General features: G+C 50.2%; 1 protein-coding gene across 3 annotated transcripts in view; it reads left to right on the top strand.

Annotated features, from left to right (window-relative positions):
* The window catches only part of ZDHHC18 (zDHHC palmitoyltransferase 18), a 29,337-nt gene extending 13,312 nt beyond the window's left edge, over positions 1 to 16,025 (top strand). Inside the window, exons 3-10 of one of the 3 annotated variants that reach the window (XM_079776066.1) lie at positions 6,575 to 6,724; positions 8,290 to 8,427; positions 8,546 to 8,594; positions 9,108 to 9,210; positions 10,701 to 10,813; positions 11,786 to 11,885; positions 14,508 to 14,585; positions 15,155 to 15,273. In XM_079776066.1, coding sequence (XP_079632192.1) covers positions 6,575 to 6,724; positions 8,290 to 8,427; positions 8,546 to 8,594; positions 9,108 to 9,210; positions 10,701 to 10,813; positions 11,786 to 11,885; positions 14,508 to 14,549 — 695 coding nt within the window. In that variant the 3' untranslated portion in view covers positions 14,550 to 14,585; positions 15,155 to 15,273. Of the gene's footprint in view, positions 1 to 6,574; positions 6,725 to 8,289; positions 8,428 to 8,545; positions 8,595 to 9,107; positions 9,211 to 10,700; positions 10,814 to 11,785; positions 14,487 to 14,507; positions 14,586 to 15,154 lie in introns of those variants that run through there. The other 2 variants (XM_079776065.1, XM_079776067.1) reach the window with 2 other exon arrangements.
* The last annotated feature ends 722 nt before the right edge of the window (positions 16,026 to 16,747 follow it).

Here is a 16,747-nt window from a genome sequence, read left to right as displayed (position 1 = left end):
CTGCTGCACGCCCCCTACTGGGGATCAAGCCCGCAACCTGGGCATGTGCCCTGACTGGGAATCTAACAGTGACCTCCTAGTTCATAGGTCGACGCTCAACCACTGAGCCATGCTGGCAGGGCTATTTTTTATTTTTTTAGAGAAAGAGAGAGAGAGAGAGAGAAACATTGACGTGAGAGCAATACATCTGTCAGCTGCCTCCTACACGCCCTGTACTGCAACCCGGGCATGTGCCCTGACTGGGAATCAAACCAGCAACCTTTTGGTGCATGGGACATTGCCCAACTGAGCCACATCTGCCACGGCTCTTTTTAAAAAAAATTGATATTAGAGAGAGAGGAAGAGAGAAGGGAAACATCGATCTGTTGTTCCACTTACCATATTTATTCATTCATTGTTTGATTCTTGTATGTGCCCTGATCAAGGATCGAACTCACAACCTTGGCATATCCGGACGGCCCTCTAACCAATGGAGCTACCCGGCCAGGTTTACTAATATTTCTTAAGCTCTTGCCAGGTGCTAGACAGTTGACTAAACCCATTTAATGAATTTTCACCTAATACTCCTAACAACACTAAAAAACAGGTGGAGTTTATTATGTCCCATTTTCATATGAGGGCACAAAGAAGTTAAGCAACTTGACCCACATCACACAGCTAGTAAGTGGTTGGGTCAAGATTCATACCCACACATCTGAGCACAGCCACAGCATGAACTGTTTGTCAGGACCAAGGCTCCCGTGAATCTAGTGCTGTGCTCAGCTGTCCTAGCGGCATCTCACTCAGCCCTCACCACAACCCTTTGAGATTGAGACTGTCTTATCTCGATTATATGGATGAGGACTCTGAGTCTCAGAGAGGTGAAGGGAATTCCTTACGTAGCAAGTGGTTAGCAAAACCAGGGTTTGAACTCAGGGTTTCAGACTCCAGAGCCTGCCCCTTGCTGCCCCTTTTGCAAACAGCTTCTAATAGGTACTCACCAAGTGCCAGTTCCTTTATGTGTACTCGTCTGGTCCTTACATCCCTTCAAGGTAGATGTTCTTATTTGTCTGCTTTTACAGATGCAACAACAGGCTCACAAAGGTTGAGTAACTTCCCTAAGGACACCAGCTCATAAATGGAAGGGTCAAAATTTGAACTTCAGGCCTGCCTAAGTCCAAAGCATATTTTCTTTCTTCTTTGCCTGCTGTCTCACAGCTCATAGGCCTGGGGCTGCCTGTTTATTCCACTCTCCCAGCTCTTAAGGGATGTATAGTCGATTTGGAGAGACAGTGTGCACACACAGCAGTCCTGCCACACCTCAACACAGCCGTGAGCAGGATTAGGTGCTGTGGGCAGGGCATGAGAGCACTGAGGCTGAAGTGGTCAAAGAAGCTGTTAGAGATTAGACAGGCCTCCAGCAAATCCTGGTGAGCAACTACGAGGGAGGAGCTGGGACGTGGTAGGAGTAAGGGCAGGAAGCCCTAAGCTCCAGTGACTCATGAGGGAAAAGAAGTGGGAGAAAAGCCAGGAATGGAGATTGGACCAGATTGTGAAGGGCCCTTATATCATGACAAGAAGTTTTTCTTCTATTTTGTTTTTTAGGGGAGGCGAATGAAGGGTTTTGAGCTGAGAGGTGACTCAAAAGGGGCTATTTATTTATTTATTTATTTATTTTTTTTATTGATTTTTTACAGAGAGGAAGAGAGAGGGATAGAGAGTTAGAAACATCGATGAGAGAGAAACATCGATCAGCTGCCTCTTGCACACCCCCTACTGGGGATGTGCCCGCAACCAAGGTACATGCCCTTGACCGGAATCGAACCTGGGACCCTTGAGTCCGCAGGCCGACGCTCTATCCACTGAGCCAAACCGGTTTCGGCTCAAAAGGGGCTATTTAGAGGAATGTTCCAGTTGTATACAACCAGGAGGTCATGGTTCAATTCCTGTCAAGGCACATGCCCGGGTTGCGGACTAGATCCCCAGTATGGGCAGGAGGCAGCTGATCAATGATTCTCTCTCATCATTGGTGTTTCTAGCTCTCTCTCTCCCTTCCTCTCTGAAATCAATAAAAATTATTTTTTTTAAAGAGACTCCAAACTGGGTTCCCCTGTCCCTGCCTGTGTGACCTTGGGCAAATCCCTTAACCTCTCTGGGCCTCTTTCTTATTTATAAACTGAATGGGTTAGAACAGAGGCAGTGAGCAAAGGGACATTGATCAATGATCTGCTATGTGCTGGGGCTGTGTATTCTGTTCTTTGAGGTTCCTGCCAGCTCTTAGGTTGTGCCACCGGCAGAAATAAGGAACCAGGCAGGGATAAATAACACTCATTATGACACTTTAAATTTTACACACAAAGAAACCTCAACCCCAAGCTTTGGAAACTTTGTTCCACATCCTGGTTCTGCCACTTACTAGCTGTGTGGCATTGGACAAGTCACTTAAGCTCACTTTAAAGTCTCCGTAACCTGATGATAATGATAACCTAACCTCTTGGGATGTTATCAGGGTTAAAGAAGATAACTGTATACAGAATGCTCAGCATACCTGGTACCGTAGACCCTAAGTGAAGTGTTCTCTGTCCCTTGCCTTTTCCCTTCATTTTTAAAAATATATATTTTTATTGATTTCAGAGAGGAAGGGAGAAAGAGAAACATCAGTGATGAGAGAGAATCATTGATCGGCTGCTTCCTGCACAGCCCCTCCTGGGGATCGAGCCCACAACCTGGGTATGTGCCTTTGACTGGAATCGAACTCGGGACTCTTCAGTCTGCAGGCCAAGGCTCTATCCACTGAGCCAAACCAGCTAGGGCGTCTTTCCCCTTCTTTCTTTCAGTTATTCTACGAGCCAGTAATAACGGGCACGCTTTTTTTTTTTTAATATATTTTATTGATTTTTTACAGAGAGGAAGAGAGAGGGATAGAGAGTTAGAAACATCGATGATAGAGAAACATCGATCAGCTGCCTCTTGCACAACCCCCACTGGGGATGTGCCCGCAACCAAGGTACATGCCCTTGACCAGAATAGAACCTGGGACCTTTCAGTCCGCAGACCGACGCTCTATCCACTGAGCCAAACCGGTTTCGGCAAGGCACACTTCTTAAGCATTTACTTTGTGCTACGTCACATATTTAACTCATTTAATCCTCACAATAACCTGATGAGGAGGATACCATTATCCCCATTTCAGTGATTGAGGAGACAGAGTCACAAAGAGGTTAAATGATTTGCCCTGCCACACAGGTAGCCAATGGTATGTATCATCAGGAGAAACCCTGCTAGTAAGAGGGGGAGCCAGGATTCATGCGCCAGTCTACCTGTTATTCCCATTTTACAAATGAGAAAACTGAGGCTCAGAGAAGTTTGCCTTCAACCTCACACACAACCATTCAGTGGCAAAACCAGGTTTCAGAGTGTGTCCATTGGCCTCAATCCCCCTGCCCTTTACCATGCTGCTGGGTTTTAAGAAAGAAATGGATGCTCAGATACTTAGTTCCATTTCAAGCACACTGAGGTGCTGGTGAAACAGCCTCTGGCAGCTGGAAATGAGAGATGTGAGTCTGTTTGCTTCACCGATGCCTGCCATGTGCTTAGAATAGTGCCTGCACATGGTACATACTCAGTGAAGAATCATTGGAGGCAAGTCATCAAATTGGAGATATCTGGGGAGTCTGTCCAGTGGAAGTGGTGGCTGAGTGCTGGGGATCACAGGCAGCCCCATGTGACTAGGCAGTCTGTCCAGGAAGGAGCCACTACTCTGGGGACTTGGTCCTCTATGGCCTGGGTACCAAGAGACTCAGTGGGTAGAACTGTGGGCTTTGCATTGGCAGACCTGGTTTCAGATTCCTGTTTTGCCAGCATTCCAGCTACATGACCTCAGATGAGACTTTGGTCCTTTCTTTTTCTTAGCTTTTTACTAAAGTGTAACAGGCCTACCAAAAGTGTACAAATCATAAGTGTCTATATGCTAATATAGAATGTTATCAGCATATAGATCAAGAAACACTTACCCTAACTGGTTTGGCTCAGTGGATAGAGCATCGGCCTGCAGACTAAAGGGTTCGATTCCGGCCAAGGGCATGTACTTTGGTTGTGGGCACATCCCCAGTGGGGGGTGTGCAGGAGGCAGCTGATCGATGTTTCTAACTATCCCTCTCACTTCCTCTCTGTAAAAAATCAATAAAATATATTTTTTTAAAAAGAAAAAGAAACACTGTATGAGCAGTGTCCCAGGAGTCCTCTTTTCCCCCTTTCTGATCACTGTCACCCCTCCAAGTGTAACCACGATCTGACTTCTAACACCATAGATTACTTTTACCTGTTTTTGAACATTTTGTGTTCTTACATGTGTGATTTCTTCATTTTACACAATGTTGATGAGATTCATTTGTATTGCTGTGTGTAGTTGTGGATCATTCATTCTCATTGCTGTATTAGAACTCCATTGTGTGAATATACTATATTTTTTAATCCATTCTACTATTGATGGGCGTTTGGGTAGGTCCAGCCTTTGGCTATTAGGAGAATTGTTGTGAACATTCTGTGTATGTCTTTTGGCTCACATCACATCATGCACATTTCTGTTGGGAAGACACCTAGGAGTGGGATTGCTGGGGTGCCTATGTTGAACTTACATAGTTAGTACCAGTTTTCCAAAGTGCTCATATGAGATTTCTAGTTGCTTTACATTTTTGCCAACACTGGATTTAATTTAATTTTTTTTTTTTTTTTTTTTAGCCATTCTGGTGCATGTGTAGTGGTAGCATATTATGGTTTTAATTTGCATTTCCCTGATGACTAAGGAGTATGAGGACCCTTTCATGTGCTTATTAGTCATTTGGACAGCTTCTTTTATGAAATGCCTTTTTGAATCTTTTGTCCACTTTGAATTCAGTTGTCTGACTTTTTCTTACTGATTTTATAAGACTTCTTTATATATTCTGGATATAAATCCTTTGTCTTTTGTCAGATATTATAAATATCATCTACTCTGAAGGTCACCTCTTCATTCTTTAAATGATATCTTTAGATGAACAGAAGTTCTTAATTGTGACATATGCAGTTTAGCAACTTGCTCTTTTATGATTAGCCCTTTTGTATCTTTTAAATTTTTTTTTATTGATTTTTAGAGAGGGAGAGAGAAACATCGATTTGTTGTTCCACTTATTTATGCATTCATTGGTTGATTCTTGTATGTGCCCTGACTGGGGATCGACCCTGCAACCTTAGTATATTGGGACGATACTCTAACCAACTGAGTTACCCAGCCAGGCAAGCCCTTTTGTGTCTTGTTTAAAAAATATTTGTCTACTTCACAGTCATGAAGTCATTCTCCTATTTTTTTAAAATATATTTTTATTGATTTTAGAGAAGAAGGGAGAGGGAGAGAGATAGAAACATCAATGATGAGAGAGAATCATTGATTGGCTGCCTCCTGCACGCCCTCCACTAGGAATCAAGCCCACAACCTGGGCATGTGCCCTGACTGGGAATCAAACCGTGATCTCCTGGTTCATAGGTCGGCACTCAACCACTGAGCTACACTGGCCAGGCTGTATCTTCAAAATTTAAGGGCAGCCTCCAACATAAACGCAATTCCATGCCCACATATAGGAAAATTAATAATTCCCAAATTTCTAACCTATAGTCATTTTCTGCCAGTTACCCTCCAACTGTCTTTTGTTGCTGTGTTTTATTTTGTTTTTCAAAACAGGATCCAAGCTAGGATCATGCATTGCTTAAGTCTCCTAACTCTTTTTTTTAAAATATATTTTATTGATTTTTTTTTACAGAGAGGAAGGGAGAGGGATAGAGAGTTAGAAACATCGATGAGAGAGAAACATCGATCAGCTGTCTCCTGCACACCCCCTACCGGGGATGTGCCCGCAACCATGGTACTTGCCCTTGACCGGAATCGAACCTGGGATCCTTCAGTCCTCAGGCCGACGCTCTATCCACTGAGCCAAACCGGTTAGGGCTTTAAAATATATTTCATTGATTTTTTTTACAGAGAGGAATAGAGAATTAGAAACATTGATCAGCTGCCTCCTACACACTCCCTACTGGGGATGTGCCCGCAACCAAGGTACATGCCCTTGACCGGAATCGAACCTGGGACCCTTCAGTCTGCAGGCCAACGCTGTATCCACTGAGCCAAACCGGTTAAGGCTCCTAAATCTTTTTTAACTTAGAACCATTCCCCCTCTCTTTTTGTAAGTGACTGACTTTTGTTGGCGATCAGGCCAGTGGTCTTGTAGGTGCCCCACATTTTGGATCTGACTATTTCTCATAGCATTGTTTACTTTGTCCCTCCACATCCTGAACCTCCTGCAGATAAACCTCACCACGCCTTTCCGGGGCCTTCTCAGAGTTGTGTAAGGGTCTCCGTGTGTGAGCAAGCGTGTAAAGTTTTAACACTTCCCAGTCCTAGTAAGTGGTAGCAGTTCTTAGGCTGGCATTTTACTCTAACATTTGTTCCCTGGAAAGTTTCCCCAAGGCTTCTCTTGTCCCAGCCAGGAAGCAGTGGCTTCTCCCTAGCTGGGGCTCCTGGATCCAGGCTTGTACATCCCCCATCTTTCTCTCCCACCCTCAGACAACACAGGCAGTTCCACCTACCGGCCACCCCCTCGGACCCAGGAGGTGATGATCAACGGGCAGATGGTGAAGCTGAAGTATTGTTTCACCTGCAAGATGTTTCGACCACCCCGGACCTCACACTGCAGTGTCTGCGACAACTGTGTGGGTAAGTGAGGGGCCACCGGGAGGGATGTGGAGAACCCTGAGAGAGATGAAGACTGGAGAAAAGGGAGTCACTCGTGTGGGGCTGGAGCGGAGTGGCGTGTTGGAAATATCCAGGGCTGGGCAGGAAGTCTGGTTCACTCAGATTTGCTCTGACCAAGGAGTAACCTGAGGATGACCAGTGGGCTCTGAGTGTGATCACTGTGTCTTGGCTTCAGCCCGGGATCAGTGGATTCCTTCCCCGCAGCTCTGAAGTGGGGCAGACACAGAGAGGCCCTGAACTCTTCTTTTAGGCCTCAGCCTGGTCCTCAGAGGTCCAAGGTCCCAGGAACCAGAGACTTGGACCAATAACATTCTAGATGCGTTTGGGCTAGAAGGGAAATTATTTACCACCCAGTGCCCGGGACCAGTTATACTGAAATACTTTGATCTGACTCTCAGGGTTTGGGAGGGACAAGAGTCTGGGAACAGGGGTTTAAGCTGGTGAGGAGGAGAAGAGGTAGCCAGGATTGGAAGCTGAGCTGCTGACCCACAACTGCAGTGGTTGCTGGGGAACCAGAGACTGTTTGTCCCCTCTCCCTGCTTTCCAGAGGCTGGCAACTCTCATGGGGACCAAGGGTGTGCCCCTGGGAGGTATCATAAGGTAAATGCTATGCAAGAGGGCCCGGTGAGCTGTGCCTCTGTGACTGTGCACAGTCCCCAGGGCAGTGAGCTCATCACGCTGGCTCAGCATTCGCTGAGCAAGAGAATAGTGAGGAACACCCCATGACGACAGGCAGTGAAGTGGGTGACTCAGTGGGCGTCATTCATCCATGAGAATCAGCCCCACCCACCCCCTGCGAAGGGTGCTGGCCTTGGTGCGAGGCCTGCAACGGGCTTGTGACCCATATTCCCACAGGGGACTTTCCTCACCAGTCTGGGTGTGACCCTACCCCCGGGGACGTGGTGCTGGTGTGAGATCAGCCCTCTGACCAGGCCTCTGGTGCCAGTTCTCCACTAGTTACATAGCAGTCTAGCCCCTCCATGGGCCTCTAGTTCTAGCTCGAGGGACAAGGGTCATTAGCTTTTGGTGTGTGGCAGGGTTCGTAGGCTGGGCAACAAGTACTTTTTGTGGATCTTCCTTGTACTAGGCACACCTGGGCCCTGGTATTCAGCTCATTGTGAGGCCAACACAGGTCCCCCTTATGGATCTTACAATTGAGCAGGGGACACTGGCCAGTCCACTAATTGTAAATAAATATGTGAACACCATGGACAAAGTGCTGCAAAAGATAAGTGCCAGGGAAACAGGGCAGATAACAGGAACCCTTACCTTGCCTGGGGTCAGAGGACACTTTCTTAAGGAAGTGGCTTTGCAGCCAAGACATGAAAGAGGAATTTCCCTTCACCGGGAAAGAATGTGTGAGCTCTCACAGGACCAGAAGCAGGGAGTGTCTGAGGAACTAGGAGCTGCTGGTGCAGAGAGTGAGGGGGTGGGAAAGCCAGCCAAGGTGTGAGGCCTCTGAACACCTGTGCTGGTTGGTTGCCAGCCAGGCCTGCACTAACCCCTCTCCCCCGGCCCTTTTCCAGAACGGTTTGACCATCACTGCCCCTGGGTGGGCAACTGTGTGGGGAGACGGAACTACCGCTTCTTCTATGCGTTTATTCTCTCCCTCTCATTCCTGACGGCCTTCATCTTCGCCTGCGTGGTCACCCACCTGACGCTCCGTGAGTTGGCAGTGGCAGCGGGAGCAGGGACAGGCAGAGGGCGGGCCAGCCAGCTCAGCCAGGCTGAGGAGCTGTGGTCACCGTCCCTCTGAGCCGTGTCCTCTCCTGTTTCTTCCAGGCTCTCAGGGAAGCAATTTCCTCTCCACTCTGAAGGAGACACCAGCAAGATATCCTTTGCCTTTGTCTGCTAGTGGGCAGCCTGGTGGGAACGGAGGCCCCGTCACTGGGGTGGGTTCCCACACCTCATCCTATAAACAGAGGGCAGTGATGTAGAGCAGGTGTTTGTCCTCTAGAATCCAATATACACCCAGGCTTGAGCTGATCTCAAATGGGCTCTTGTGGGACGGGGTGTCCGGGAACTCTCAGGAGCCACAGTCCCTGTCTTCCCTTAAGGCGCCAAGCTCCCTGGACCACGTCCACAGCTCTTGGTGCTTGGAACCCTCAGTTCCAACTACTGCCCATCACCCTGGGCTCATCCTGCTCTTGAGGGGAGCTCTTCAACCCTTCTTGAGGCCCCGGAGGTGATCCTGCTGAGAGGTGGTGACTGGCCATAGGAAGGTTACACACTTATTTCCTTTCTGGGGAAGGAGAGGGGAGAAAGGCTGGGCGTGGCAAGATCCCAGGCGCAGGGGAGGCTCCCAGCCCTGATCCTGGTTGTAGGTCCTTGACCGCCTGCTCACTGTGCTGGAGTTGGTGATCTGCTTCTTCTCCATCTGGTCCATCCTGGGCCTCTCAGGGTTTCACACTTACCTCGTCGCCTCCAACCTGACAACTAACGAAGATGTGAGTAAGGCCGGAGCAACCCCTGGTTCCAGGCAGGACCCTGGGCAAGAGGCAGGGCTGAAGGAGCTGGAGTGGCAGCAGTGCAGCCCTGCCTCTCAGCCTGCTGGGGAGACGTGGGTGGAGATGACAGGCCGCCAGGCAGCGCCTTCAGTGCTCCTGGCTTGGCCCTGAGACCCAGGGCAGGCTTCTGAGGCCCCCACATGTCTTGGCGCTCAGTGCAGGCTCCCGGGGTCCCCAAGATGCTTTCTCCCTAACCCCAGAAAAGCAGCACTCGCACCATAATAGTCATTACATTTGGCCAGCACATTGTTGTGTCCAGGGTTCTTTCAGTTCCCATCATCTCTTTGGGTCCTTTTGCCAACTCTGAGGGATGCTTTTTCTCCATTTGATGGCTGAGTGACTTGCCCCAAGATTATGCAGCTGGGAAGGGATAGAGCCAGGATTTCACCCAGACGCCATGTCCATGCTCACTGTCCCCCGCTGCAATTGTAGACAGCAGAGATGTGACTGTTCTGAGGTGACCTTGAGGCTCCCCGGGGCTTCCTTATTGAGGGGGACAGCCAGGACAGGACCCTGAGGTTCCATCAGTCCTCCCTACCTGCTGCCTTAGAGACCCTCACCAACAAGCATTGTTTGAGCACTCACTGTGTGCCCAACCCTGGGCCAGGGACCTGACCTCCCCTTCCCGTTCTCCCAAATAACAAATAAGCCAACAAGAGCGTCCATTCCAGGGTCACTATCTGATACGAAGGGGCCCATTGACCAACAGAAAATACCTTCTGTGACCTCAGCTTCTCATTTAGTGAAACAAAACTTAACACGCATGATAGGGTATCATGTGCTGGGTGATTAGTACAGAGCAGAATTTCCTAAGGTGGTTTCCTGGGTGCTGGTCCTGTAGGATATTACTAGGGGGTTAAGTAAAGAGCACTGATATAGCCAAATAAATTTGGAAATCTCTGGGTTAAAGTTAAGCAGGTGTCCTTCACTGCTAAACTCCTCAGTGCCTTTGATAGTAGGCTTCACAGAGCTAGAGATGGGCAAGATTTCGTCTGATGCTCCAACAGTGCTATCAGAAAGTTGGTATCAGAGAGTTCCCTATTTTTCAAATGAGGATTCACAGAAGTAAATAGTGATGTATCCGGGGTTATGCAGTGAGTCAGTGGCAGGGAAGGCAGCCTGAGCCCTGTGCCCTTGTCCTGCCCTCCACCTTAGGAGGCTGGCCAGAGAAGGGAGGATGCACCCAAAAAGTTTCTTTGGAGGCTTCTCTCCTGTTTGGAGCCTCCTCCTCTCTGCTAGGTGCCCCCCCCCCCCACCATCCAGAAGTCCCCCACATTCTCTCTGAATGGCCCCAGTTAAAGACATGTCCTCTCCAGTAGTCTAGTTGGAACTGGTTTCAGAATTTGCCAGTTTTCCCATGCCTCTAGACCCCCCTCTTAGAAAAGCAAGCAAAGGGAGATAGGTATCTGACCCAGACCTTCTACTTGCAGATCAAAGGCTCGTGGTCCAGCAAGAGAGGTGGCGAGGCCTCTGTCAATCCCTACAGCCATAAAAGTGTTATCACCAACTGCTGTGCTGTGCTCTGCGGCCCCCTACCTCCCAGGTGAGACCGAGTGACCTTGTGAGTCCACATCTCTCAAAGAGGTTCTGGAATCAGCAGACCTCTCCCCACATTACACTCCTCTGTCCCCACCCCCTGCTGAATGCTCTCAGGGCATTTGTCATATAAAGGAGTTCTATGGAGAGTTGTAATTTTAAGTCATGTGCTCATTGTAGATAAAAATTAAGTACAAAATATGAAAAAGAAGAGTATTAGGTCTCACATGTAAGCTTACTCCCCAGGGATAACCACAATTAATGTTTTGGCCATGTTTGAGCAACGCTGCCCTTCTGGTGCTGCTGGCCAGACTGGGGGGTGGGGGGGCCTCCATTCTCCCTTAGAAGGAGAAAGCCCTGGTGGTTCAGCCCTGCTAAGAAGCGCCCCATCCATCCTGACAGCAGAGGGCGCCAGATGGGAGCTAATTGGCAGTGGACACTGGGAACAAAACTTCCCACACTGTCCCCTTCTCCTCCCACCAATTCTGCCAGAAAAGGGACAGTAGGAGTCGCACTATCTCCAAATGCCCTTTCATCCTTTTCCTCTCGCCTGCAGCCTGGCTTCTTGGCAGCCACACAGAAAGGTGAGCTAGTTTGAATTAACAGTGAATAAATTCTGTGGCCAAAAGCTAGGTGTCCAGAGTGTGGAGAGAGGGCCCTTCTGGAAGGAAGGAGTCTTGAGCTCCCAGAGGGAAGACAGCTCCCTTTTCCTCAGACTTTCTAGGTCTTGGACTTCCCTTAGTGGGGCCATTTATTTCCACCCTGTGTGCTGTCCCCACACCGTTCCACGGCTCTACCCTCTGCTCCCCAAACCCAGGTTCCCACGGCCTTAGGTGTGAGATCCCCCCAGCTGATCAGTGGCAGGAGGGACAGGATAGGGAAGCCAGGGACAGGTGCCCAGAGGACCACACCAAAACAGCCCCCCAGTCTGGAGCCCTGGTGTCAGCCACCCTCACATGTCCACCTTGTGTTTTTGAAGCCTGATTGACCGGAGGGGATTTGTGCAGCCTGACACCCTGTTGCCCTCGCCCATCAGAAGCGACGAGCCAGCCTGTGGAGCCAAGGCCGATGCCAGCATGGTAGGAGGCCACCCCTGAACCTGGCTCAGTACTTGCCACCTGCTGGCCTGTTTGCCCTCCGCACTCACCTGCCGCACTCCACACCTGCCGGGACCCTCCCCAATCCACCCAAGGGAAGTAGAGCCACCAAAGACTCAAGTCTTTTCGTATTTATTTCCCACCCTGCGTGCTGTCCCCACACCGTTCCATGGCTGTACCCTCTGCTCCTCAAACCCAGGTTCCCACGGCCTTAGGCGTGAGATCCCCCCAGCTGTTCGGTGGCAGGAGTGACAGGATAGAGGCCAGGGCCAGGTGCCCGGAGGACCACACCAAGTCTCTGTGCCAGGGCGAGCCCTGTGTGAGTGAGGGTGCGGACTGAGTGTAATGCCTCCCAGTTGGGGAAGCTGCTGAGCCCTGCTGAGCTGGGGTTCTGGGGTGAAACAAGACCCAGGAGCAGTGGCCTTGGACAGTGGGCTATGGGACAGGATGTTTCCATGGGCTACTTTGGTTTGCCAGCTCCTTCATTCTATTTTTTTTTATATAAATATATATTTTTATTGATTTTTTACAGAGAGGAAGGGAGAGAGATAGAGAGTTAGAAACATCAATCAGCTGCCTCCTGCACAACTCCTACTGGGGATGTGCCCGCAGCCAAGGTACATGCCCTTGACCGGAATCAAACCTGGGACCCTTCAGTCCGCAGGCCAACGCTCTATCCACTGAGCCACACCGGTTAGGGCTCCTTCATTCTTTTTGTGATGATCATTGTTTTTCTTCGGTTTTTATTTTTTTTATATGGAGTTGGCCAATAGGATAGAGCTGGGTTCTAGGTAGAGAAGGCAGAGTTGGAGGTGGATGGGGGCAAGGGGGGCAGGGTAGCCTGTGTCAGAGGAAGCCAAACCAGCTGGCCAGGCACCCAAGACCTCAGCTCCAGCATGATTCCTGGGAAGCACACTAGGAAGTGAGGCCTTGCCATTTCTCCGCCCATAGAGGGTTCTCTATGGGATCCCAGGCTGGCCCCCCCATCTCTTTCCCAAGTCAGGTCTGGGATGGGTAGGTAATACTCATGCTGGCAATACTTGAAACGGGTTTATTAATGCTGGGTATTTTGCACAATTTTATAGACCTCTTTTCTACATTTTTTAAATGGAAGAAGAATTCTTAAAAAGTCAGCCATTTTTCTGTCTGTGTAGTGCCAGGTTAAGGGTTATCGGAAGGCAAATTGATTTTACTAAGTTTATTACAAGAGACCTTTTGACTGTGAGTGTGTGTGTGTGTGTGTGTATGTGTGTGTGTGTGTGTGTGCTTGCCCTTGTACAAATGTGGCTGGCTCCCACTTCCCCACATCCCCTGGGCTACCCTCCTCCTCACCATCCCCCTCCAGTGTCAGCCTGCAACAGCAGTATCGGCCTGAGCCATGGGGACAAGGAATGTGCACAGTGGTTACAAGAGACCCCTGGGCTCCTGCTGTGGCTCAGCCCACATCCTCCTTCCTTCCCCTCCTCGAGGGACTTCAGACAGCCAGTGGCTGGGGACTCAGCCACCCCCAACCCCACCCCTGCCACCCAGCCCCCAGGTCAGGCTTCCGGCTCGGATCTGCCTAGACAGGCTGAGGCTGGGTGTGGTGCATGGGGTAATGGCTGGGAGGAGCGGCTGCCACCCTACAAGCCACACCCCCACCTCCAAGCCCCGAGTATGGGACCCAGTGCCAAGGGCTAAAGGACAGGGAATCTCTGCCAACTGGAGGCCTCCGTCCAGAGAAAAGGAAGGAAGGAATGAAGGAACAAGGTGGGCCAACGCGAGTGAAATTGGCCTAAATCTAGGCCAGAAACTCAGAGGATGTCCCTCCTCTGCTGGGAACTATAGTTTTTTTGTCAAAATACATAGGAAATTGTTCTTCTCTCCCCCTCCTTGGCCCTTCAAATGGCTGAAGTCCTTGGAAAATGACATTGGAAGTCCCCTTATCTTGCCCTTCCTTGCTCCGGAGGCTAGTGTGTCACAGGCAGCTGAGAAGTGGCAGCCACAGGTCTCCTCTGGGAAAATAGCTTCCCTTCACCCAGCCTTAGTGCCCCGCGCCACGCTGCAGTGGCACTGGGAGGGGAGCAGGAAGCTGGCTAGAGGAGGTCGACTCCCATCTGACTTTTATTTAAGCTAGTATTCTTTGTTCCTGCTTGTAATAAAACTTTTGTTTTTAAGAGTTGATTTGCTTTGGTTTGGTTTTTGTTTGCTCTTCTTTGCTGAGGCCCCAAATGGCAGCCGTCTATTCTTTCAGTCAAACTTTGTCTTTCCTGGGGATACAGAGAGAAGGCAGGCAGCCCACCGACCTGGCTAAAGTTCTCTCCTGGCTGGAGTCTGTCTGCTGGAGGCAGAACAGAGAGGACTGCGGCTAGGGATAGGCGTGTAAGAAGAGGCCGCCTGTCCCCTCCACCTTCCCCTGCCACAGGGGCTTGGAGACCCCCAGGTTCTTGTTCCTTGCTCTCTTTCTACTCTGACCTCCCGTGACTGCTCAGCTAAGAAAATGTTTATGAGACAGTAGATTCCAGTTTGAGAGCTGGAGCCTTCCTGGCCCTCACCTCCGTCTGGGCAGCAGAGCCCAGCCAGACACCTCATAACACTGGCCCACCTCTCTGGTATCTCCTCCAGGAGGACACCTGTCAGGATTTTGCCATCTCCTGCACAGCCTGAGGGGAGCTAACAGTCCTCTTTGCAGAGGGTTAGCTGGTAAGACCATCTCTCCCCTGTCAGCCAGCACTGCCCGCTCCCCTCACACACCATCTCATCCTCATCGCATGCCTCACAACCCCATGGAGCCCATTCATCTGTCTGGTGTGTGGTGTGGTGTGTATGCTGTTGGTGGTAGGGTCCCCAGGGCTCCCCCCTGAGCAGAAGGATGGGGTCAGGGCGAAGAGCCCAGCCCCCGCTCCGGATGAGGAAGTAGCTTCGCACACAACAGCTCTCCGACTGACGCAGGAGGTGAAGGGTGAGGGTGGGGAAAGGATGGTGTACCTGCTCTCAGATGCCTGGGCCTATTCTGGTGGTGTCCTGGTGTACAGGGGCCTTTGATCACTAACACTGTGTCCTGGCTTTCTGTCCCTGCTGAGCTTGCTCTCACCTGCCCGTTTTCTCTCCTGCTTCGTTGCCTGCTGCCCAAGCCTTGGTCCTCCTGTGGGGAAGAGGCCTTTCTGTGGGGAAGAGGCAGGTGCTGTGGAACCCCTATAGGCCTCCTCTTTCCTCCCAATCCACTAACCCTCTCTCTTCTCCTTCTTTGCTGTCTTGCCCGGGATCTCCAGTGTGTGCGGGGGCTTAAGGACCTCCTGAGGACCGCCGCTCTCTTCCTCTCCAGGAGTGGCCTGGGGGGAGCCAAGCACCTGGCACCTCCACCTGCCTAACCTGTGGCCCATCTGCCACCATCTGTGCCTACAGGGTCTACCCCCAAGCCTGCCCCACATGTGTGCTCTCTCGGGTCCCCCCAAAGGGGCCAGGGGACTGACCTCTTTGCCCCCATCCCCACTCCACGCTGGCCAGAGTGTAGAAAAGCCATAACGCAGCTGTCAGCACAATGATGTAATACTATGCTGAAACTCGCCCCCCTCTTCCACCTTACTTCCCCTTCCCCAGATTTGTAAGGTGTCAAGACTCTTTAGGAATCTTGCCTTACAGCCTGCCCCCCAGAATCAGGCATAGCCATAGTCGAGCTGAGCAGGTTTCTTCAGGAGCTGTCTGGGGTGTTATGGTTGATGACGCTGCTGAACAAGTTTGGTAACAGTTTTAAGCACAACTGGTTTGACACTGTTCCCACGGCCCCCTCCACCCCAGCACTTGAGTAGAAAGGTTGCAAGGAAGATGCTTGTACCCTTTGCTCCAGGCACCGAGGGACTGAGCTAGTTCTGGCAGCCCCTTGTTCTTCAGAGGAATTAAAGGAAACCGGGCTGGGCCTCCGAACTCTGCTTAGCCCATGGCTGGGGGCTGCTTATCTGCTGTCCTGTACCTTTTTTAAACCAAAATAAAGATTTCCCTCTTCTTGCCATATCTTTGGCTGTCTGGTGCCACCCTTTTTGGGGGTCTGGGGGTGGGGCCTGTGACGAGTGTGCAGGAGAACCACTGCTTACAGCTGCCAGCTTTGTTCCAGCTGGTCAGTGCTGTTTGGAGATTTTTTAAAAGGCACAGCATCCCTGGCTGGGTGGCTCAGTTTGTGGGAGTGTTGTCCCGATAATGCCAAGGTTGCGGGTTCCATCCCCAGTCGGGGCACATACAAGAGTCAACCAATGAATGTATGGATGGGTAGACAACAAATTAATGTTTCTTGCTCTCTCTCTCTCTCTAAAAATAAATTAAAAAAAAAAGACATAACAAAGCCAGAAGTGACACAGGAAGAATGACCAGCATCCTCTTCACTGTACCCCTCCAGAACTCCTGGTCTCAGCTCCAGAGACCTTTAAGCCTTAACTGACCTCTGAACTCTGAAAGGTCCCAGCCTTGGCTGGGACAGAGGGTTTGACTCCAGTCTGGGACTACTGTCACACCCCTGAACTGAGCTTAGCCCAGGGTAGCACTCTCATGGAGCCTTCCCTCTCCCAGATGCTTCCCTACATCAAAATACACACACAGTATGCTAGGAGCTAAATAATAGTAATAATAATAACTACAGTGGCCATTTAGCAAGGACTTGCCAAGTACCAGGCCCATTTTCTCACCTAAACCTATGAGGAAAGTGCTGTCAGCCTTTTTACAGATGAGGGAACTGAGGCTCAAGGAAGGCATAGGAGTTGCTCCGGGTCTCCCAGCTGATAAAGTAGCAAATTCAGTATTTGAACCTGATCTCTGCCCTGACCTCTAACCCTTCTGCACTACCCAAAGAATGAATACTGCTGCTTCAGGAGAAG

Source organism: Cnephaeus nilssonii (assembly GCF_951640355.1).
Source record: "Cnephaeus nilssonii genome assembly, chromosome: 7".
NCBI classification, from domain to species: domain Eukaryota; kingdom Metazoa; phylum Chordata; class Mammalia; order Chiroptera; family Vespertilionidae; genus Cnephaeus; species Cnephaeus nilssonii.
Note: the sequence above shows the minus strand (reverse complement) of the source record. Positions and strands in the feature narration are given on the sequence as shown.